The sequence below is a fragment of the Erinaceus europaeus genome, chromosome 3, assembly GCF_950295315.1.
Source record: "Erinaceus europaeus chromosome 3, mEriEur2.1, whole genome shotgun sequence".
Lineage (NCBI taxonomy): Eukaryota > Metazoa > Chordata > Mammalia > Eulipotyphla > Erinaceidae > Erinaceus > Erinaceus europaeus.
In genome coordinates this window covers 148,519,339-148,544,552 of record NC_080164.1, presented here as the reverse complement: position 1 = coordinate 148,544,552, position 25,214 = coordinate 148,519,339, and the positions used below count along the sequence as shown (strand labels likewise).

General features: G+C 36.3%; 1 protein-coding gene across 1 annotated transcript in view; it reads right to left on the bottom strand.

Annotated features, from left to right (window-relative positions):
- GABRA4 (gamma-aminobutyric acid type A receptor subunit alpha4) overlaps positions 1 to 25,214 on the bottom strand; it is an 83,333-nt gene that overhangs the window by 37,197 nt on the left and 20,922 nt on the right. Inside the window, exons 3-8 of the mRNA XM_007539678.3 lie at positions 22,095 to 22,162; positions 20,759 to 20,979; positions 20,573 to 20,655; positions 17,455 to 17,598; positions 13,606 to 13,758; positions 8,445 to 8,704 (exon numbers count right to left, since the gene is read on the bottom strand). Coding sequence (XP_007539740.1) covers positions 8,445 to 8,704; positions 13,606 to 13,758; positions 17,455 to 17,598; positions 20,573 to 20,655; positions 20,759 to 20,979; positions 22,095 to 22,162 — 929 coding nt within the window. The remainder of the gene's footprint in view (positions 1 to 8,444; positions 8,705 to 13,605; positions 13,759 to 17,454; positions 17,599 to 20,572; positions 20,656 to 20,758; positions 20,980 to 22,094; positions 22,163 to 25,214) is intronic.

Sequence of the window (25,214 nt, the reverse complement as noted above, 5' to 3'; positions counted from 1 at the left end):
AAACATTCTCACCCCCAGCCTAGACCCTCCTCCACCACCATGCACCTGGAACTGGTAGCCCCTTCCTTCACCTCCAGATCCCTTTGTTTTGGTGCAATACACCAAACCAAGTCCAAGTTATACTTTGTGTTTCCTCTTTCTGTTCTTATTTCTCCACTTGTATCTATGAGTGAGATCACCCCTTATTCATCCTTCTCTTTCTGGCTTACCTCATTTAACATGATCCCTTCAAGTTTCATCCAGATGAAGGGAAGAAGGTGAATACTTGACTAAATTTTAATTTCTTTGACTTCGTGCCTTGTACTGTGACTGACACATAGAAATTGTTTGGTAAACACTTGTTAACTGAGCAGATGAGATGTTCTCTCATGCATTAGCAGCACGACTTTTCTCATGAATCAGTTCATGACATATAAAAATATTTTTAAATGCCTGGAGATTAACACAAGTCTGATATTCTTAACACTGAAATCATACAGCTTAATTGTGCAATTAAACAATTACTCACTGTCTAAAGAGCATTACTAGCTGCAGAACATTTTGTACTGGAAAAGTAAGGGTTTGGAGAGATACAATTTATATAAGATTTGAAGAATGTCATTAAACTGCTGTCACAAACACACCTAAATGTCAAGTGAACTGACAGTACTGTTTCATGTCCTTTTTCAAAGTGCCAAGAAAATAGGTTTTAAACTAAGTTAGAAATGTAAGAAGTAAGGACAAATGTAAAAAAAAAAAAAAAGATTCTTTGCATGTTAGCTTAAACTATTTAAAGAGCAGAATTTCTAAGAAGAGTTTTCAGAAGCATTTTTTCTGTTTTCAGAAATAAGAGGAGAATCTGAAACTGACCTAGTTTGTACACACTGTGTTACAGTAATGGAAAACATACAGTGAAACTTGGACCGAGTATGTATTGCACCAAAGCAAAGGACTCTGGAGAAGGAGAACAAGGGACAGAATGGAAGGGCTCTGGGATCCTGGTCCATGATGGTAGAAAAGGACATATGTCGGGGGAGAGTGAATTACAACCTGTCATGGGGAGATGAGAGATTGTACCTACTTTTCAATAACTGCATGTAAACAACACCCTCAATAAAATGGGGGACAAATGGGCTTTCATGCTGCCAATCAACTGAAAATTACTGATTTCACTCAGTCACTGAGATCTGTCTAAAAATATGAACCAAAATGGCATGAGGGTAATACTGTTTTCCTCATAATACACAGCCACCCTTGTAGATTTACTGAGGCTTTCTGTTTTTTCTTTTGTTTTAAAAGTCCTCCTCTCAATCCTCTGTTGCTTCCCCCTAGTTCAATTCAACTCTGTAATGAAACAGACTGTCCTAGATGTTCACAATGATCCAATTTTCCACTCACTGCTTAACACTGAGCTGACATTCACATTTATTCCCTGTGAGAAAGAATATACAAAAGAATACTTTCAAAAATCATTGATAAATGCATTGTTTTTTAAGAGCCTCTACTTTCCCTTGGGCCAGGTGGTGGCACACCTGGTTGAGTGCACATGTTACAATATGCAAGGACACAGGTTCAAGTCCCTGGTCCCCACCTGCAGAAGGAAAGTTTCATGAGTGGTGAAACAGGGCTGCAGGTGTGTCTCTCTCCCTCTCTCTCCCCCATCCCTCTCAATGTCTGACTGTCTTCTACCCAATAAATAAATAAAGATAATAAAAAAATTAAAAAGAACGAAAAATAAAGAGCCTCGACTTTCTCCTATTATCCATTTTCTACAGTTGGTCATTATAACCCATCAACAAGCAACTATAACTACTAAATACTGTTATGTGCTGAATAGGGCAAAAAGAGTGAAGCAAGCTATAATCAATGATGTGAAGGTTCAAATTATTGGTGAGATAAATAAAGCAATCATATATAAAATAACTTTTGTAAAATACTTCAGGAAGTTACATATGATGCATACATATTGAAGATTTTTATAAAGTAAGGGATAATCACAGCCATTATTTATTGGGTATTAAACATCAAATTGTGAACCTCACTTGAAATAGATTCTATTATTATCCTCACTTTGTAGATGTGGATGCTTGAGATCATGCCCTTGAGATTCTTGAACTTAGAATAAGTTCCATATGGGAAACAGGCTAAAGTTTGACTTTGAAAAATGGAGTGCATCAAAACAATTCTCACGAACACACTTGAATTATTGAATAATGGTGTACTTTGAATTATTTATATATCCTTCCTCAGTAACTCTAAATAGCAAATATTTTTTAAATTTTATTAATATTCTTGTAAAAATCTATGAAAAAATTAAAATTTAAGTGTCATAATGTCACAGATTGTGAATACTAGTTACAGCAAAATGGAAACACAGAAGTTAGGTAGATGGGCATGTATACAGTAAAGAAGCATGCACTTGTATCTGGAAAAAGTTATTATTGTGCAAAATGGGAAAGTATTCACTATGGAAATTCGCAACTATCTGAATTTGAACAAAGCAGTTTATTCTTTTTTTAAAGTTTTTATTTATTTTATTTTCCCTTTTGTTGCCCTGATTTTTTATTTTTGTTGTAGTTATTATTGTTGTTGTTATTGATGTCGTCGTTGTTGGATAGGACAGAGAGAAATGGAGAGAGTAGGGGAAGACAGAGAGGGGGAGAGAAAGATAGACACCTACAGACCTGCTTCACTGCTTGTGAGGTGTCTCCCTGTAGGTAGGGAGCCGGGGCTCGAACCAGGATCCTTATGCTGGTCCTTGCGTTTGGTGCCACGTGCGCTTAACCCACTGTGCTACTGCCCGACTCCCCAAAGCAATTTATTCTTAACTGTGCTTTATTGCTCTTCCCTGTCCTAGGGAATGATGCCACTACCATCAAGCTCTTTCACTTCCATTCATCATTAAGGTTTATTAGTACAGCTCTACCACTTTCCAGACAGATGATCTTGAGAATTTGATTTGATCCCTATTTGATATGATTCCTATCTGTAGGAATCGCTGACAAAATGTGGATAATAATAGAACATACTTTAGAGATATTCAGAGCTAAATTATGTATACCAGGTCTAAACATTCTTATTTCTTGTTTACAAAAAGCACTGAACAAATTTTGCTCCTCATATAATATAAATATGAGCAAAAACTATTTGGGACTGATACCTATACCCATTTATAGACCTATCATATCAAATGCCAACTGTTAATAAAGATAACATGAATTAAATATAAAACTGAGTTTAAGGGGAGTCGGGCGGTAGCGCAGTGGGTTAAGCGCAGGTGGCGCAAAGCGCAAGGGGCGTAAGGATCCGGGTTCCAGCACCCGGCTCCCCACCTGCAGGGGAGTCGCTTCACAGGCGGTGAAGCAGGTCTGCAGGTGTCTATCTTTCTCTCCCCCCTCTGTCTTCCCCTCCTCTCTCCATTTCTCTCTGTCCTATCCAATAACAACCACATCAATAACAACAACAATAATAACTACTACAACAACAACAAAAAAAGACAACAAGGGCAACAAAAGGGAAAATAAATAAATAAAATTTAAAAAACTGACTTTAAATAAATAAACTCATCCATTAATATAATTGGATTAATTTAAATACTGGGTTTTCCTGCATTTTTAAAATATTTTTATTTATTATTGAATATAGAAACTGAGAGGGGAGGGTTAGATAGAGAGAGAGAGACACTGCAGCCCTGCTTCACCACTTGAGAAGCTTGCCCTCTGCAGGTGGGGACCAGGGGCTTGAACCCAGGTCTTTGCACATTGTACTGTGAGTGCTTAAAAAGGTGTGACACTGCCTAGCCTTTTACCTGCATTTTCTAGCTGTGTGGTCATTAATGCAACACTTAATTTCAACCATACTTTCTTCATTACACAATACATATTAAAATTTCACATAGTACCTGCAACTAGGAGTTCCAGTAGCATTAATAATGCACATTATTGGAACTTTTCACATGATATACCATCCATGCATTATTGCATATCTGCTGAACTCACCAAGGAATACAGAATATATTTTCAAGGAATTTAAGAAAGTAATCATTATTTTAGTGGGGGGTTAATGGCTTACAGTACAGTTGTTGACACAAGGGTAAAATTGTTCATCTTGCCATGATAGATTTCTGCAAAACACACTCACCCCAACTTGGGTCCTCTCACATCATCATGCATTAGAACCCCAAAGGCCCCATGCCCACCCCTCAGCCCTCTCCCTACCCTTCCTCTCCAGAAATCTTCCTATTAAGAAAACATCCCTTTTATTTTACTATTACTGATTTTCCAAACCTAGTAATTCAAATCAGTGAAATAGATTAGCACTATAAGAAGTTGCGAAGAATAGAACCACAGAAACAGAGCTCAATTTGAATATCAGAGTACAAGGTCAAAGGCAGTTATCAGTCATATGGAGCCAAACAACAGTTGCTTTGCCACCAGAGATGCCCAAGAAATGTTCAAACTATCCATAGTTGTTCTTGCATTATGCCAATGTCCTTTCTTCCTTGTATCATGAATATTCTATCTACCATAAGCTTTTTAATTCCCAAAGAATAGAAATAGTTACCATCAACCTCTGCCAGGCTATTAACAGTTCATAGGTCACAAGTGGTGACAGTGAATCAAGCCACTAGTGAGTTTACCCAGAGGGCTACTGAAATTACTAAATGTCATGTATATTCTGAAGGCAATTCCAAATGAGGGCTTTAAGCATATTTTAAAAGACAGGGTCAGATGAATTAAGTTAATGGCCTTACAAGTTGGAACACATATTTGAATAAGCAAAAATCAGTTGTCTGATTGGAATCTCTATTGGAACTTCAAACCTTGTAAGATTTTCAAATGTTTCTTTTTAGTAACATTTTATAATTTTATTCTTAACATATTCTTTACCCATCTTGACTTTCCCTATTCATCTTCCCTCCCTCTAATTTCCCTCTTAATTTTCAGGTATTATTAGTTTTCATACTTAAATAATACTGAATCTATTCAACTACAACTGACAGGCCATAGTCAACTGCATTCTGAATGGAATTCAGAATCAGAATGAGTGGCCCAACCCATAGCTCACCGTCTTTAGAACACAAATAATATACAAATAAACTGCTATGGAAATCACAAAAATTTTGGCACACATTGTAGAAGACACAAGACATAAGCCGCATATTTTATGGATTTATTAGTTTTTAAAATATTTACTTATTCACTTTTGTGTTGCCCTTTTTGTCTTATAGTTGTAGTTATTATTGTTATTGATGTCATCATTGTTGGATAGGACAGAGAGAAATGGAGAGAGGAGGGGAAGACAGAAGGGGAGAGAAAGATAGACACCTGCAGACCTGTTTCACCGCCTGTGAAGCTACTCTCCTGCAGGTGGGAAGCCGGGGCTCTAACCGGTATGGTTACACGGGTCCTTGTGCTTCCAACTCCCAAATGGATTTATTTTAAAGTCCTTTAAACTACACTTGCTTTAAATACTACAATTCTCCACACAAACAATCTTCTGATCTTTTTTTTTTTTTTTTTTTTTTTTTTGCCTACAGGATTATCGCTCTTGCCAGCACTATTAATCCATTGCTTCTGGATGCCATTTTATTGGATAGGACAGAGAAAAATTGAGAGACATGAGGAAGATACAAAGGGGGAGAGAAAAACAGATACCTGCAGACCTTCTTCACCACTTGTAAAGCTACCCCCCTCCCCCCTCTTCTGCAGGTAAGGCAGGGGCTCAAACCAGGTTCCTTGAGTTGGTCCTTGCACTTTGTACTATGTGCGCTACCGCACTACCACCTGGCCCCCAGTAGGTTTCATCTCAATAGGCTATTTATACACATTATGTGGCCCCTGGTGCCCAGGAAGACTTAGTAAATCAGTATGCTCAAACAAATATTAATAGGGATGGCAACTGTAGTCAAGAGATGTTTCAAAGACAAATTATTGGTTATATTTCCAATATTGGAAATTATGCAGAAAAGTTTTATTATTTGAACTTTGAAGTATCTGTAATATTTCATTATAATACTACTTCACTGAGTATCATCACTTCTCAGAAATGAAAATAGAATTACAACAGCATAGTATAAACAAATAAAATAATATACTCAAATACACTTACATACACAGAATACTTGGACTTGAACAATTCTGGATTAAAGAAAGTTAATATCTACTTGGACAAATCAGTATATTTTATAATTTCAACACTGTTGTAAATTCTAAGTTGAAATATATTATTTTGAAAGTGTTTAACTACTGCCATGACAGCTCATATGGAAGAGTGCCTGTTTTGTTATCTATGTGACCAAGCTTCAAGTCTAGGTCCCACCACAGTGAGGGAAGCTTTGGTACTGTGGTATTTTCTCTTCTCTCTCTCTCTCTGAAAAAGTCAGCTTGGGATAGTAAACCCCCAATGACAACAACAACAACAACAACAAATTCAAGTCTTAACAACAACAAATTCAAGCCTTATAAAAATAAGCAGCAACAGAATTATAGAATACTTAGCTAGTGATTATGATAGCATAGATAAAAAATTATGAGTTATGGGAAAGTACATATGGAAATGAAATTTTATTGAAATAATAGAAACTAATCAATGTGTAGCAGCGAAAATAAATTACTAAGACAAGCTTAAGAAGTTAAAACAAGAGTGACAAAAATTTTAATCAGCAGGAAGATGGAATTAAAATAAATCCAGAATCAATCACTGGAAAATACAAACAATAAAATTAAATAAATCCAAGACTTGATGTCATTGGAAAGAAGTATCAAGTAAAATTCTTGAGAATTTTAGAAATAAGAAATAGGGAGAGGGAGGGGGAGGGGGAAAGGGAGAGGGAGACCTAGAGGGAGAGGGAGAGGGAAAACCAGGCACCAGGATGGTGATTAGATAATCCCAGCCAAGGTGAACACTGAACCTAAGTTATTCTACTGCCATTTTCTCTCGAGAACTTCCCTGACCACCATAGTCTACAATGAATCCCCTCTGTCTCATTAGACTGGTACTCCTTTCTCCTTTTGGTGCTAAGCCACTCTAAGAGTGCTTTCACCAGCACCTCACCACCTTCTTTAAAATATGCCACTGTATGGCCTCATCCTACACCCTCAAATATATGATGGAGAGAGAAGGGTATTTGTTGGAGGGCTTTTTGTAGAAAATTCATACCCAAGCCAAAAATAGGGTCTGATTCACAGTTTGTGTCAAATTTACATTCTTTGAATATCTGGTTAAATGAATGAATGAGTATAGGAAAGAGTTAACACCTACAACAAGGGAATCAAGTTGATAATTTGCTTTGGCACATACAGATAAAAGGAATTTTAGATTCATATTTGGAGAAAACAACTATAATAAGATTATGTATAAGTGACCACAAACACACTTGCTCTGATTTGAGAAAGAAGCTAATTAGAGGGATGGAGGGAAGATGGGGAGAAGGGGGGGGAGAGGGTGGGAGGAGAGAGGGAGAATCAAAGGTAGAAGAAAAAGAGGAGAGTTGACTGTTTATTATTTTCATGAAGATTTTGCTGGTTTTGTACAGTTTAAGTCTGTACTCCCTCCATGAGGGAGCAGTCACTTCTTAATTTTCTTTTTTTCATAATTGAAGGGTCATTTATGTACCCAATGTAAATCACAGCAGCTCTTATGAGGTTTTCTTTTCTCTTTTTTATAATATTTATTTACTTATCCCCTTTTGGTGCCCTTATTATTTTATTGTTGTAGTTATTATTGTTGTTATTGATGTCATTGTTGTTGGATAGGACAGAGAGATATGGAGAAAGGAGGGGAAGACAGAGAGGGGGAGAGAAAGATAGACACCTGCAGACCTGCTTAACCACTTGTGAAGTGACTCCTTTGCTGGTGAGGAGCCAGGGGCTCGAACCAGGATCCTTAGTCTGGTCCTTGAGCTTTGTGCCACCTGCACTTAACCTGCTGCGCTATCACCCTACTCCCTGAGGTTTTCTATGTACTTCATACATGCTCCTTTTAGTACAAGAATTCTTAATGTACAACAACTGCAACTATTTGTGCAGTTGTCCTAATACAGGTCACAGGTCTCATCAATTCCATACAGCAGTCCTAATATTGTGTCACATTAAGAAGTGCTGCTTTACATTGTTCAATAAACTCCATTGAAAAATCTTTCCATTTCACTGAACAATGCATCAAACTGTTTCCCCCTTAATAAAATATATTAGATTTTGCCTGTCAAAAGTGTTTTAATTCTGAAAAGAAATTTCAAACAGCCCACTCCATATCTATCTAGTTCACCCAGAGCTGTTTAATATTAAGACATTAATCACACTTTTAGGACTTAAATTAATAATTATCCTTGTATAGTTTTCCTGGATTTTAAACAACTTACAATTTATCATTGAGATTTTCAATTTCTATAGTTTTTCCCCCCATGGAATGCAAATTTGACCAGAAAACTGAAATCTTATGCTAAATGAGGTTAAATAAAATACCTGCAAAGTTGTTTCCGGATGCTTTTCTCTCAATACTGGAGCAGCTGGAAGTTCCTGGAGGGCCTTTGCTGTCTTCCTTTTGGCTTTTTCCATTTGAACATTGGTAAAATAGTTGACAGCAGCAAACTCAATAAGGGCCGAAAATACAAAAGCAAAGCAGACGGCTATAAACCAATCCATGGCAGTTGCATAGGACACTTTGGGCAAAGAATGTCGGGCACTGATGCTCAGAGTCGTCATGGTGAGGACTGTGGTAATACCTTAAAAGCAGAAGAGCAAAGAGACAAAAATACCTTACCATTATTTCAAAACAAAACCAAATAAATACATAAAAGGTTTAGGAATTTTGTGGGGGAGAGAACTTTGCAAGCTCAAGTTAAAACATTATCTTTGATGGAAGATTCAAATCCTAGTGAAACTAGTGAATGCTAATGAAGTGAAAGATAGACATAGCTTAAGTTCTGGCTCTTTTGAGCACTGGAAAAATGTGATTTGGTTTACATTAGGAAAACTAGCTTTCAGTTGATATTTACATATTGGGTTTTCTTTAAGAGGATATGTATGTAAGGCATATATGAACATATATCATATATTAGATTCACATTAGTATCTGAATGACATAGTTGAGAAACTCATTGCATATATCTAACAGAAAGTACAACTCATATAGTCCTATTCTGAATTGGGTATAGAAGGCTTTTAGCACTAACAAATTGATAAATGGAATATCCAATTTTAGAAGATAGGGATGGCCCACTATGACTTAGGATCACTAGTAGAGAAACCACAAAAGCATAAATACTTAAAAGCTGTAGCTGAAAATTATCTATTGAATGTAAACAAATGTAATAGTTCTGAAGGAGTCAAATTAATATAAAAGAATATAATATGTACCTATGAAAACAAATTCCTAGAACAAATTGACTCTAGGAAGGGAAACCCAAAGTAAGACTTGGACTGGGTTTGTTGTACTGCACCAAAGCAAGGACTCTTGAGAAAATGGGGAGGGGAGTCTTGGATGAACGGTTTGAAGTTCTGGTACATGATGGCAGACTTAAATTAGTTGTGAGAGTGTTTTGCAGACATCTACAATGGGGAGTTGAGAAATTGTATCCATGTGTCAACCACTGTATGGTAATCCATTATACCCCAGTAAAAAAAAAAAATAGTTTTAAAACTTTATTGGGAGGTTACTGGATCAAAGTACAGTTGTTGACACATGGGTATAATTTCTCATCTTCCTGGGATAGGAGCTGTCTGAAAAATACTGTCACCCCAACTCAGGTCCTTGTTCAATAGTAATCTATCAGTTTATGGTCTGCAGGAAAATAGTTGCATCAAGAATAGAACTATTTCTCTTTAGTCAATAGCTATCTGAAGTATCTCGTATCTCCTTTTCTCAATTTTGGCAGAAAATTTCCGCTTGCCATCGGAATTACAGAAAATGCATTATTTAAATGTGCTAATACATACATAGTTTTCCCTTTCTGCATCTATGTCATTTTACTGAACCTATGTTATCTAATGAAGTTTTGGCATTCTCTGATAGATTACCATAGCCATTTAAACTTATTTTAAATAACATCTGTGTTAGCTCCAGCAGTTTAACACACTCGGGTGTTAGAAGATGATGAGAAGGAAGACAATAGAAAGATAGAGGCATCTAAACTCTTATACTCCAGTCCATATCAGTAACTACCTAAAAGCCAAATAATACATATTTAGTTAAAGAGCTAAATGAACACAATGCAGTTATAAAGGAATATTCCTCTAGGATTATCCCTGGGGCTCATTGCCTGTACTACAAAGCCACTGGTCCTGGCAGTCGTTTTTTTTTTTTTTTCCATATTTGTTATAGTTGTTGTTGGATAGGGAAAAGATAAATTAAGGGAGAAGGGGAAGACAGAGAGGGGGAGAGAAAGACAGACACTTGCAGACATGCTTCACTGCTTGCAAAGCCACCCCGCTGCAGGTGGGCAGCCAGGGGCCTGAACCAGGATCCCTGCTCCAGTCCTTGCACTTTGCACTATGTGCTTTTAACCCAGTGCCAGTGCCTGCCCCCCTGGGAATATTATGTCTTAGGGAGAAATATTTATCTCCACAACTTAGCATTTCATTATATTCTGTGATAAACGTAAATTAACTATTCCTTAATTGTTATGTAGCTGTAAGTGCTGTTTACACAACTTATTAAATGTAGCTTCCCAGAGGTCTAATACTGCTTCAGGACTGACCACATTTTACACATTTAGTGTCAAGCACATGATAAATGTAGAGGAAATGAAATTCACTTTTTCCACTCCTCTCTAATCCATTTTTCTCCAGTTCCTTCTGAATTGTAAATGCTCCAAACATGAAACATTAGAGCAACTGTAAGCATATAAATGCTGATCTCCTGAAAAAAAAAATCTGATAAACTATACAGAAAAGGAAATGTTAGGATTTGGCTATATCCTCTTTTAAAAATGTGTTATATTTTAAGAATTTTATTTATCTAAAATAGATAAGACTTTTAGGCCTCTAGTTTGAATCTTGGAAATATGATATCATTTCCATGCTTGCTATGAAATGTATGAATAAAGTCTAAGTTAATTTTTTAAATAAGTTACAAAGTTTGAAGATAAGTCAAGCTTCCTTCTCATTTAGAGTAATTTGACTTGAATGGCCATTAAGAACTCAAAAACATTCTATAGCTTTATTAGCTATCTAAACAGCATGCTCTCTAAATAATCACAGAAATTATACTGAAAGCACTTGGGAATAAAATGTGATAAAATAAAATATTCAGTCTGAATAAGAATATTACTTGGAACTCAGAGTATGGGTAAGTAAGAATGGAAAAAGTTCTCTACAGCCCATAATGTGATAATTGGAAAAAAAATTCAACCACACTCAAAATATAATAAACTTAGGGTAAGCGAGGTGGTGGTGCACCTGGTTGAGTACACAAGGATCTGGGTTCAAGTCCTCCATCCCCACCTGCAGAGGGAAAGCTTCACAAATAGTGAAGAAAGACTGCAGGTGTCTCTCTATTTTGCCCTGCCTCTTAATTTCTGGATGTCTCCATCCAATAAATAAAGATACTAGAAAAAATAAAAGTTATAATAAATAAATAAAGTGTTTTCCATGTTGCTTTAAACACTTTTTTTAATAGAGCAATTTCTCCTGAGGAGCAGAAGTAGTGGTCTTCATCTTCTGCTATCATGTGAAGAAAGTACTCTTATTAATGCAATTATTTGGTTATGAATCAGAAAACATTTTCCAATTATTTAAGAGGATGGCACTTCTGTTAAGGATATTGAAGGTGTTAAATGATGTTATGACCACCAATGTTGAAAAATGATGGTTATATGGTCACTTTTCATTCCTTTCTGTATTGTTTTGAGTCAATTTAATTTTAAAGTTTGTATATTAGTCTTTCTGATATTATGGTTTATGGTTGTTATGGTTATGACCATGAAAAAAATGAGGAAAGCCAGTTTCAAAAACAATAGGCTAAGTTTGAATTTGCTATTATCCTTTTAGACATTAAAGAGTTCATTTTTCATGCTGTTCAAAATAAAAGAAAAAACTAACATGACAAAGATGTCATGGTAATATCTAGTTTTAGATAGAGCATTTGGTTGAAAAAAATACCCAAAATAGCATACAGAAGCCAAAGTTTCAGAGAAGATCCCTGTTTCCTCTTATCTAGAAGACTGTACAACTATCCTAAATTACTTGGTATATATTTTGACCAAAGCTTCAATGCTTTGGTCTCACTTTGTCTCTAAATATAATAATATTTATTATTATTATACTGTTATTAAACCATGTGTCTTAAACTTCATACAATTTAGAATGCAACAACAGGAACTAAATATTTGAAAAAAATATATATATAATATTAATGTGTTAACAAACCAAGCACATAATGCCTTCCAGTTGAATGCATTATACCATCTACATTTTGTTCCTTTTCTTTAAAAGGCAGTTATTCTAAGGCTTTCATATCCATTAAGTCATGACTCTTATTTATTTATTTATTTATTTCCTCCAGGGTTATTGCTGGGTTCGGTGCCTGCACCATGAATCCACCGCTCCTGGAGGCCATTTTTCCCCCCTTTGTTGCCCTTGTTGTTGTAGCCTCGTTGTGGTTATTATTACTACCATTGTTGATGTTGTTCGTTGTTGGATAGGACAGAGAGAAATGGAGAGAGCAGGGGAAGACAGAGAGGGGGAGAGAAAGATAGACACCTGCAGACCTACTTCACTGCCTGTAAAGCGACTCCCCTGCAGGTGGGGAGCCGGGCGCTGTAACCGGGATGCTTATGCTGGTCCTTGAGCTTTGCGCCACGTGCACTTAACCCACTGCACCACCGCCCGACCCCGACTCTTATTTATTTTATTTTAAGCTCCTAAATACATTATTTTGACACTTAGACATGATTTTAATTCAATTACATACACAGCATTATACTAGGAACACCAAAATATCACTAAAAGTGATAATACATCCAAATTTACACTTAGTCTTCACCTGCCTGGTGAAATCTGAGGAGTCCCCCAAAGGGATTCATGAATAGTCTTCATGAATAGTCTTCATGAATAGTCCCCCCAAAGGGATTCATGAATAGTCTTCACCTGCCTGAGGAAATGGAGTCCCCCAAAGGGATTCATGAATACAGCACATTCTGTCTCTCTCTCTTTTTTTTATTCCAGGGTTATCACTAGGGTTCGGTGCCCACACTATGAATCCACTGCTCTTAAGGCCATTTTGTTGCCCTTCTTGTTGTTGGATAGGACACAGAGAAATAGAAAGAAGAGGGGAAAACATATAGGGGGAGAGAAAGACACCTGAAGACCTGTTTCACCGCTTTTAAAGCAGCACCCCTGAAGGTGGGGAGCCAGGGGCTAGAACCTGGATCCTGACTCTGGTCCTTGTGCTTCTTGCCCTATGCACTTAACCTGCCACGCTAATGCCCAGCCCCCAATGTAGCATAATCTCTTGTCTCATTAGTTTACATCAGATAGGTAAAAATGAAGGACTATATATATTTTTTATTCAGTACAGCCTGATGTATTATTACTTAATATATTCTTCAAAATGCATACAAGATATTTCCATATACTATTAAAATATAATATGGACAAAAATACTTGAGAAATGAAATGCAATTACCAAATACAGTCCTAGCTGGAACTGATTCCTTATTTATCCAGAATGAAACTTGAGACAGAATCACTGTCATAATACATGGAATGTATGTCTGAATCATAAAATAACCCATCTTCCGTCTGAGATGGAAGTAAACCGTCATGACAATATATTCACCTACAAATAAAACATGAGGGGAATGCAGAATTATATCTTCAGGCAATTATTCAGTGTCTTCATGATCATATTTCAAATGAACAAACAGTTTTCCAGGAAAAGAAATTCTGTTTTGCACAGCAACACAAATATTTAGAAATATGTAGTTCCTAATCCACAGGGAAATATTGAGCTTCATTTTCACAGAAAAAACAATTTTGTTCTATGTGGTGATGAAAAAATTTAATATATTGGGCTATAACTATTTTTAATACCTGCAATAATTTCTATTTTAAACATCTAAAGCTGAAAAAGCCTTTACTCTTCATTACTTGCATATTTTAGAACATAATGAAGACCTATCCTTTTTGGAAAATCACTAAAAAATGAAAATACAAGAATATTTATATATATAATTAAATTTTAAACACAAAACTAATATATATATATATATAACATACACATATAATATACAGCTTGGTTTCAGAAAGAATTGAAATAAATATACATTTGCACATATATAGGAACTATCCTGCTGCCTTATTTTGAACAAAGAAGTGTATTTCTTTATGTCCTATGGAGGAAGAAAAAGGGGAAATTGCATAATAATTATGCAAACAGGCTGTAGCACAGTGGGTTAAGCGCACGTGGTGCAAAGCACAAGGACCAGCATTAAGGATCCCGGTTCGAGCCCCCACCTCCCTACCTGCACCCCCATCTCCCCACCTGCAAGGGAGTCCCTTCACAGGCCAAGAAGCAGGTCTGCAGGTGTCTATCTTTCTCTCCCCCTCTGTCTTCCCCTCTTCTCTCCATCTCTCTCTGTCCTATCCAACAACGACATCAATAACAACAACAATAAAAAAAATACAAGGGCAACAAAAGGGAAAATAAATAAATAAATATTAAAAAATAATTATGCAAACAGCATTCATGCTTGAGGCTCTGAGCTCCCAGGTTCAATCTTTAGCACCACCATAAGGCAAAGTAGAGCAGTGCTCAGGTTAAATAATAATAATTTAGTAATAATAATAAATAATAATTTAATAATAATAAAAGTTACTATATTATTACATAATATATATTATATAATTTGTTATTATGTATCATAGTCATATACAACATATATAATCATACATAATATATCTGAATTCAAGCATATTTTTTGCTACATGAAAAGAACATAATATTAAGGAGGACAGGTAATGGTGCACCTGGTTGAAAGCACAGGTTACAGTGTGCTAGGACCAGGGTTCAAGCCTCCACACCCTACCTATAGCGGGAAACTTCTCAAGTACTGCAGTCAAGTACTGCAAGTGTCTCTCGGAGTCGCTCCCTCTTTATCTCCCCACCCTTCTCAAATTCTCTGTCCTATCAAATTAAAGATAAATGAATGAGTGAGTGAATGAATGAATGAATGAATGAATAAATAAATAAATAAATAAATAAAGGAAAAATGGCCTTTACAAGCTGTGGATTCCGGGGCTGGGTGGTAGCACAGCAGGTTAAGCCCACATGGCAGCAAAGCTCAGGGCGGTGAAAGGATCCTGGTTGGAGCTCCCAGCTCCCCACCTGCAGGAGGTTGCTTCCAAAGCGGTGAAGCAGGTCTGCAGGTGTCTATATTTCTCTCCCCCTCTCTGTCTTCCCATCCCCTTTCAATTTCTCTCTGTCCTATCCAAGAACAACAACAGCTATGACAACAATAACAAATACAACAAGCGCGGCAACAAAATGGGAAAAATGACCTCCAGGAGCAGTGGCTTCATAGTGGAGACACCAAATCCCAGTGATAACCCTGGAGGTAAAATAAATATATTAACAAATAATAAAAGTTAAAAAAAGAAACTGTGGATTCATCATGCAGACACTGAGCCCCACCGAAAACCCTGGTTGCAGGAGAAAAAAAAATTAAAAAAAGAGAATATTGCTAAGGATCTGTGTTCTCGCCCTCAGTGCCCACCTGTGTGGGAGAAGCTTCATGAGTAGTGAAGCAGTGTTTCAGATGTCTGTTTTTCCCTCACTAACCCTCTTACATCTTGATTTCTGTCTCTATCCAACAAATAAATAAAAATAAGTTTACTCAATATAATAAAATAATAATATTTTTAAAAAAATACTAACTAGGAAGCAATAGCCTTTATTTTCAAACTATGAAATCCAAGATTCAGAAGTCAAAATCTTCCAAAATGTGTCTTCAATCTCGTGTATAACTTGGAAAGATAATGCTTTCAAAGCTCTCTTTTTGAAAATATGCTTATGAAAATAATATTTTATTATTATTATTTTGATTTTGGTGTGTATCATCACTTATGTTTTACTGCTCTGAGCCAATTTTGTCAGAAACATAAACACAGACACTGAGAAACAGAGGATGACAAGGATGGATACCAAAGCACTGAAGCTTCATCCAGTGCAGTGGATGTTAGACTCAAACCTGGGTTTGAGTGACAAACAGGTTCGCTTATCAGTGTAAGCTATCTTGCTTGTTCTGTGCCTGCACTACAAATCCACTGCTCCTGGTGGCCATCTTTTTCCATTGTTGTTGTTATTGTTATTGTTGGTGTGGTTGGATAGGACAGAGAGAAATTGAGAAGGGAGGGGAAGACAGAGAGCGGGTAAGAAAGATAGACACTTGCAGACCTGCTTCACCACTTGTGAAGTGACCCTCCTGCAGGTGGGGAACCAAAGCTCTAACCAGGATCCTTGCTCTGTTCTTGTGCTTCACACTATGTGTGCTTAACTCAATTCGCTACCACTGGGCCCCAAGAATACTTTTAGAACAAACAATATCCTCCTCATTTTTCCCATTAAAAGTGAAAAAGACTAAAACCTATGCTTTCCATTCACATTCCAAAAGCACAGAGTCCAAGAACTGTGAATAATGATCATTTATTCACACATATGAATGTAAATATATATCCTTAATATACTCTGTAATTAAGGGCTGTGTTTTACTTTTTCATTTGAAAAAAAAGCAGCTAGATAAACTTGAGCAGGATAAATATATTAGGGGAAAGACCATTTAAATTGTAAATTTCAGTAGTTAGAAATTAGTATTCAGACATTCTCCCTTAGAATTCTGCTGAGGATGAATTTAGTTCAAGCCCAATCCCTACCACACTGATGGAAACTTCAGTGTTGTGGTGTCTTATTCTGTTTACCTCTGTCTTTCTCTTCCCAACTGAAAAAGGTTACCTAGAAGGTCAAAGCCCCAATGAAACTATAAAAGAAAAAAAATTTTAACATATTTGACTACTGGTGTTTTTCTTGCTGAATAAGAAAAAACACATTTTTCATAACTTGCCGACTCAGAATTTAAATCAGTGCAAGAGTACCATATATATAATAATGTCAGTAATACCAATAAAACTGATATGAATCTAGATGAAGAAATTCCAAGCTGTGATTTATATATCACCTTTATTTCTGGAAACTTAGAACCCCACCACCAACACTAAATATTTTAATGAGATAAAAAAGATAATACAGTGTCTGGGGAGATGATTTAGCAGGTAGGGATCATGCCTTGCAAACCTGAGTCCCCTGATTCAATACCCAACATTCATATGGTCAGAGCAGTACTCTGGTCTCTTTCTCTCTCACACATATGCATTCTCTCTCATTAAATAATTAAATAAATCTTCAAAGAGAAAAAGTAATTAGGACAAAATTTCATTGCAAATTCCTATGTGTATTGACTATAATTGTTAAATATCTCACCTGTAATGGACTTGATAGTCTCACTTGACACAGTTTGACCAATCAAGTCATATTGAACTAAGCTGGAAGACTCCTTTGGAACTTCTACTGATTTCTCAGGACCTTTGGTCCAGGTATAAATCATCTCACTCTTTGGGTATGCATCTGAATGAAAGCATAGAATGTGGTTAGAATTAGTGTTTCTTTTCCATCAGCATTGATGATCAACAATTAAAAATATTACATATTACAGAAAGGTAGAATAAATTAACGATCTTCATACATGTTTAAAATTTAGAATCTGTAGAAATTGAGTAAGTAGTTTTAAAATCTGGCATATTTCTGTCCTTTTTAACATTTATTATTTTATAGCAAAGAACTGGAGGCAAGATTAGAACCAAGATCATTAAATTATAATAGATGTATCAATACATACTAATAGGACTAGTAGTTAAAAAGCAGAAAAAAAAATCCTTCTGAAAAAGTATCATCAAACTTCCATTTTGACTAATTTTTCCATACTGGATCAATATTAACTTCTTTCATCTTAATGCAGCTTTAACAATTAGAAGCATGACAGGTGCTGTCTATAATACAACACAAACAAAAACAACTTAGGGATGGCTCTCCAGGGGTAACCTATTTCAAATTCTGCTTTGGGCATTACCCAAGCTGCTTGGAAACCGTTTTACAGTAACTGTTGGCTATCCTGTTTGTAAAGCTCTCTAGGGAATATAATTGCACAACCAGTTGCTACCTTTCAAGGCTTACAATCAATACATATTCCCTTTATCTTCAGCAAATCACTCTCAGCAGCAATCTAAGTCCATCTTCTATTACACAGTATTCACTGCAAATGAAGGACAGCTGTTTGTTTACCTAGAGTAGCTAGAGCAAATAGATTTGCTCACACACAGGATGAATCATGTGCTACCCTCCACAATGCATCCACAAATGACCAACCACAGTAGGTCCTCAGTGGAACTCCTTAGCTCTACAAAAGTTGATAGCTTGGGAGATTATTTGTACCAATAGCTTTTGTTGTTGTTTTGGCCTTTCTTCCTTCCTTCCTTCCTTTCTTTCTTTCAATCATTTTCTTTCTTTCTTTCTTTCTTTCTTTCTTTCTTTCTTTCTTTCTTTCTTTCTTTCTTCCTTTCTTTCTTCCTTTCTTTCTTGGAGTGGTGGGGGGGGGGGGCTCCAGTGTGGTCGCTGGGGCTTGGTACCTACACTACAAATACACTGTTCCTGGCAGCCATCTTTTTTCATTTTTTTTTCCCTAAGAGGACAGAGAGAAATTGAGAGGGGAAGGGAAGATAGATAAACACCTGCAAACCTGCTTCACCACTTGTGAAGTCACCTCCCTCCAGGTGGGGAGCCTAGGGCTTGAACTGGGATCCTTGAGCAGGTCCTAACACTTTGTACTATATGCGCCTAACCTAGTGTGCCACCACATCCCCTCCCCCCAGTGGCTTTGCAGAGCAAACTATTAGTCATGTGTTGTATCTCATTAATCTACAGCTATATAACAAAGTTTACATTCTGAAATGTATCCATGTTTAATCATAGCTCAAGCCACCATCATTTTTTGCTCATGATTATTTTAAGTCAGGTGTCTTCCTTTTGGCTATTCTACTTTATTATAATAACTCCTTTTCTCTTGGCATTTCTCATTTCTGTGAATTGTAATCATAGTAAGTCATATTTTATCTTTTCAGAGTCATTAGGGGTCATTACTCACTCGGTATAAATACCTCTTTTTAATTTCCAACCCCAAAATATTAGCTGCCAATATGTAGTTTCCTTATTTTATATAAATCCTCATTTGTTTATGTTCAAGTCACTCTAAAGAGTGTTTTCTAGGAGAACTAGAGGGGTTGCATAGAAAAAGACTTTCTTAGGTAAGAACTTTCTTGGGTGAAATTTAAATTATTGTTGCACAAATGGATTTAAATTCTAACCTAACAGAGATAACTCTCCCTGTCTTATTCTGTTTTTATCTACTCCCATTAAGTCACTGGTCAGGGAGCAAATGACTCTAATTTCAAGTAAGCCCACTGAATATTGTGATTACCAGGGGTTATAAAAAGAATAGTGACTGCTAATTCTCATTAAGTTAGCAATGAGCAATGATAACAGCAGGCAACAGTTTCACAATCAGTGCAACTACGACTCTGAAGCAACAGTACGAGAGAGCATCTATTTTTGGTAGGTTCTTATTAAAATGAAATATTCGAGGCAGACATCAGAAGAGGCTATCACATTTTACAGCCATTTAGAAAAGGGAGCTTAGGGAAAAGGAATTTTGTTCCAATACTTTCATTTCATTTTCTTGCCTTCACCTTCACAAAATACTGCACACCCAACTATTCACATCTTCTCTAAAGTCTTAATCTAAGCCGATGTCAACTTTTAATAAACCAGCACCTTTCAACTCTTTGCCATATCCACTCTAATCTCAATAATCCATTCTCCATAGGAAAGTTGAAAAGAAATTTTAAAATATCAATCAAAGAACAGGACCTTAGTAGAAACCTTCCAAAGATTTACTATTGCAATTATAATGGAATCAAAACCCCTGTACTGAAGTCTATAAAGCAATTCATCATCTGATGTTGCTTACAAATCTGTCTACATTAGATGATACGTACAACTACAATTTTGTTATTCTTCAACCACACTGATACTAGTAGTGCTACTTGTGTTATTCTAAGATGTGTTATATCAAGAAACCCAGACTCTTCTTTAACCTTTTTACAGTTCTCCACAAAGAACTCTTTTTGCAACAGAAACTGTTCAACTACAAAACATAATAAGTAAAAACAAGTAAATAAACCTATATTACTATGTTACACCACTAAAACATCTGGCTCAGAGGTTCCTAAATTTCACCTCTGACTATAAAACTGTGGCTTATGAATCAATGTACTTAGGCTTTGTGTATAAATTGATTTTAATTTGAGATTGCTTTCCTTTATTATTTAAATACACTGGCTAATAAATAATGTCTTAAAATTCAAACCTTGGTTGGCTATTGTCATGAATATTGATTTAAATGTTGAATTATAGGAAATATCACACACATATAAATATCAACTTGTATGAGGTCATCAGAAACTCAAGTGTTATATGTGTTACTTACAACTCCCAAATTTCAAAGGGCATGCATGGCCATCCATGGGAAAATCCACCAGTCTCATTGGACATTCCGCACTTATGGTGAGTCTATAACACAAAAAGTACAATCAAACAAGATCAATCCTTTCTTAGAATAGGAAAAAAAAAAAAAAGGATAGTGAGAAAGAAGAAAAAAACAGAAAATGACTACCTCATTGTGTATAAGATAGTGCCATTTCTCATAATTCTGAAAAGTTTATTTGGAGCTGTCATATTATGTGAGACAGATTTCTTTCCATTCCTGAAGAAAGTGTCAGGGGTCCATACTTTTGTTACCATCATATTGTTCAGTCTCAAAATTTCAATGGGGCCATCATATTTTAGTCTTTTGTCAATCCATGTCTGTCTGAAGAATACATCCATTGTATATTCCTAAGGAAATTAGTTTGTGGCATGTTCAAGTCAGATAACTGCACATAAATATTCAAAAAATGCATTAAAAAGTTTAGTATCTTTCCTACTTATAACAAAACTTCTCAATAAAAATAAGGGTGAGGGTGGATGTTCAGCGTGGGGGGGAGGGGAGGGGGCACAGTCTTTTGGTGGTGGGAATGGTGTTTATGTACACTCCTATTAATTTGTAGTCATATATAACAAAAGTAAATAAATAAAATTAATAGAAACAGAAATTTACTCTTGAATAATTGAAGCAAAAGGATTATCAGTAACTAAATCATGCAGTGCCTATACTGATATCTTAATCTTTTATATTTGTTACCTAAATAAATTACCACATTTTAATCAATCAAGATTAATTACTATAATTTAATGAAACTGACAACAGCAGGTAATTAAGTTGTACTTTACTTTAGAGCAAGCAGAAAATTACTTAATGTGTAACAAATAAAATTGTATGCTTAATCATAAAACTGCTAAGTATCACTTTATAACAAAATAGGTAACAGAGAAATTGTTCAAAAAAATGTATTAAAATTGACCTAACAGCCTAGAGCTAAGGACAGAACTAACATCGTTTCTTTAGCCCATAAACTAAATATATTTAATAATGAAGAAAACAACAGAATGGATGGATTTTTCCTGATTAATTCTTGGTGAGATGTTTTTTCCACATAAGAAAAAGGAAGAGAAAGGTTAGGAGGTGGGTAGCAAGTGGGCCAATATGAAATACTAAATGCAATTAGGACTACAGTATAGTTTTCATACCAATACTAATTACACTCTCTAATTATCTTCTCTTCAATAATTTTCTAAGGAAAAAAATACTGCACACAGAGCTGTGCTATGGGGACCAGTAACATAAAAGCTATTTTCTTTATTGAGAAAGACTCCAAACCTGAAAAATTTCAAATATTAAAGCTAAAATTAAAATTCAATGTCTTACTCCCTATAAGCCTTTGACTCTAATTAGGCTGTTCTTTCACTTTTCTAGTTTTGTATGATAGACAACAAAATAAATATTAATTGCCCCTTTTTCTGCTTGCTTTCTTCAACTCTCAAAAAGCACATTAAATCTCCTAGATACCTACCATTTCAACATCAGAAACAGGCCCAAAACTGGTGACATATATGTCAGTTTTCACTTCTGTAACAGGACCTAGTAGGTTTGAAGTAAATAAGTGTGAAAAAATAATTACCAATTTTACAGGCAAGGTGGTTGATAATTAAAGAATAAACACACATATGGGGTAGCATGTTTTTACAGGCATTTTAAGTGTCCTGTGAGATAATATATCTCTACAGAAAAAAGACAGAGAAACAAAAGAACAAATCTAGAAAGCAGTGTTTACACACACACACACACACACACTACTTACCAGAAACCTTGTTTCTTCAAAGATTCATCACTCCTGAGCACTACTCAGTGCAGAATACAAAAGCTCTCAGCCTTTGCATGTCTGTCTGTCTGTCTGTCTGTCTGTCTGCATGCATGCATGTATCGTTTCCAGGGTTATTGCTGGGGCTCGGTGCCCTCATTACGAATCCATTGCTCCTGGAGCCCAGTTTTTCCATTTTTGTACCCCATGTTGTTACTTTTATTGTTGCCATTGCTGTTGTTGTGGCTGGACAGGGCAGAGATAAATCAAGAGAGGAGAAGACAGAGAGAAGAGATAGATACCTGCAGACCTGCTTCATCGCTTGTGAAGCGACTCTCCCCACCCCACCCCCACCTCCCCTGTCCTGCACACTTGATTTGGGATCTTTATGCCGGTCCTTGCCTTTTGCAGCATTCGCGCTTAACCCGCTGCGCCACCACCTGGCCCCCAGCCTTTGCGTTTTTAAGTCTATCATCTAATTAGACATAGTGAAGAAGCCAACTGTTGCAAAAGGGGAGGGTCACCACAAGAGTGAAAAAGAAAGACCTGAGTGGCTCTACCGAGTGCATCCTTGGAAGGTGGTGGAAGCTGGGGGAAAAACTTAAGTACAATCTAATTATGGGGGCATGGTAAAGGCACACCCCCAGCTGAAAGCGCAAGGACCCAGGTTCCAGCCACTGGTTCCCACATACTGGGGACAGTTTCCCAAGCCATGAATTAGGGCAGTAGGTATCACTCTTTCTCTCTCTCCCTATTTTCCTCTTCCCTTTGGATTTTTCTATTCCTATCAAGTAAATAAATTAAATAAAAATTAAATGATTCATGTTAACAATAAGTGTGTGCAGTGACCCCAGTCAGACCCATTCATGCTCTGCCATCTACTAGCTACATAAGCTTGTGACGTTACATAGGCCCTCATTAGAAGAGACCACACATTTTAGGCAAGATTCTTTAGAAGGACTAAGTGAACTCAGTAACATGAGACCCTGAACACAGTGGTTTTCTCATGAAAATATTAAGTACCAATTTCCCTTTGTTCTCAGTAGTGGTCACATGCATGTTACTCTCCTACGTATAAGACTGGCTAAGGAAAAAAAAAAGTTGTGTTTGGTGTGTATGTGTGTGTGTGTATGTGTGGTGTGTATGGTGTGTGGTATGTATGGTGTGTTGTGTGCATGGTGTGTGGGGTGTGTGTGTGTGTGTGTGTGTGTGTGTGTGTGTGTGTGTGTGGGTGGTGTGTGTTTGGCAGATGAAAATGACAGGGGCACTGCAGCAATGGATCTGGAAATGAAAGGAAAAGTTGCCACGATCTGGATTTACCATGATGGTTAAAATTTTAAAAAATCAACTCAAATTTTACTCCAGATGTATAAACTTGGTCAAGTCATCACATATTCTCATAGGTAAAAGACTTAAGGACTGAAATAATATATGTTAATCACTTGTTCCAATCTCTGTAACACGATGTACTCAATAATGATAATAATTATCATTATACAAATATAGCTCTTTATCATAGGTACAAATTAAAAAAATGTTCTCTTGAACATTTCATTAAAACACAGCTCACAACATTGTATACCCAGGAGTTAGATACTCCATACTGAAAAGAAAAAAAAATCCATTATCAAGATGAACTTTCACTTGAATAATGACTAGGAAATATGATTTATACCCAAAGAGACAAAGACCGGCTTGTATATCTTAGTGGCCCAGGCCTAAATTTATCTTCATACTAATGAATCAAAATATTTCTTCCTTTATAGGATGAAGACTAGGCCACAGAAAGAAAAAATAATTTGAGGAATAAGAGAGTCTCTCCTGAATTAAGTACCTTAAAAATATATCATCTCTAAGAAGAATGAGAGAAAATGTATATATCAGGATGATCTGTCCACAGTTTCCATCAGAAATAACACCTTTGGAAAACAAAGTAAGTGTGAGAAGTTAACTGAATTTTTATTTGAATGAGAAACTGGAAGTAACAATAAAAACTATGACAATAAAAAATAGGTAATTCAGGAAGCAGATAATGTGTGTTGAGTCCCCAACAATGAAGAATGAAGATTCAGTAAAAATTATTCAAGAGGGGAAGAATCATTCTGAGACTCTCTAAAATATAATGACTAAAGAACTGGAAAATACAATCAAGCCAGTAAGATGAGATAAGTTGCATAGGAAAACTAGCAATTAAAGTTGAGTATGTCTTGACAACTGAGCACCTTGATAAGATTCTTGAGAACCAAAGCTTATTATTATTTTTTTAATATTTACTTTATTTATTCCCTTTTGTTGCCCTTGTTGTTTTATTGTTGTAGTTATTATTGTTGTTGTCGTTGTTGGATAGGACAGAGAGAAATGGAGAGAGGAGGGCAAGACAGAGAGGAGGAGAGAAAGATAGACACCTGCAGACCTGCTTCAACCGCCTGTGAAGCGACTCCCCTGCAGGTGGGGAGCCGGGGTTCGAACCGGGATCTTTATGCCGGTCCTTGTGCTTTGCGCCACCTGCGCTTAACCCGCTGCGCTACAGCCCGACTCCCCAAAGCTTATTTAAAACATCAATTTAGGGCAGTGTTTCTCACACTTTCAAATGCATCAGAATTGCCTAGAATGCTTGTTAAAGCTGAGGTTGCTGAATCCCACCACCCCCATATTTGCTTATTCAGTAGGTTAAAACAGAGGGCTGGCAGTGTGTGTGTGTGTGTGTGTGTGTGTGTGTGTGTGTGTGTGTGTGTGTGTGTGTGTGTTCAATATTTATTTTATTTACTTCATGATATAGAGTATCACATAGAGGAGAAAGAAGACAGGAAACGAGCAAAGGAGAGAGAGAGA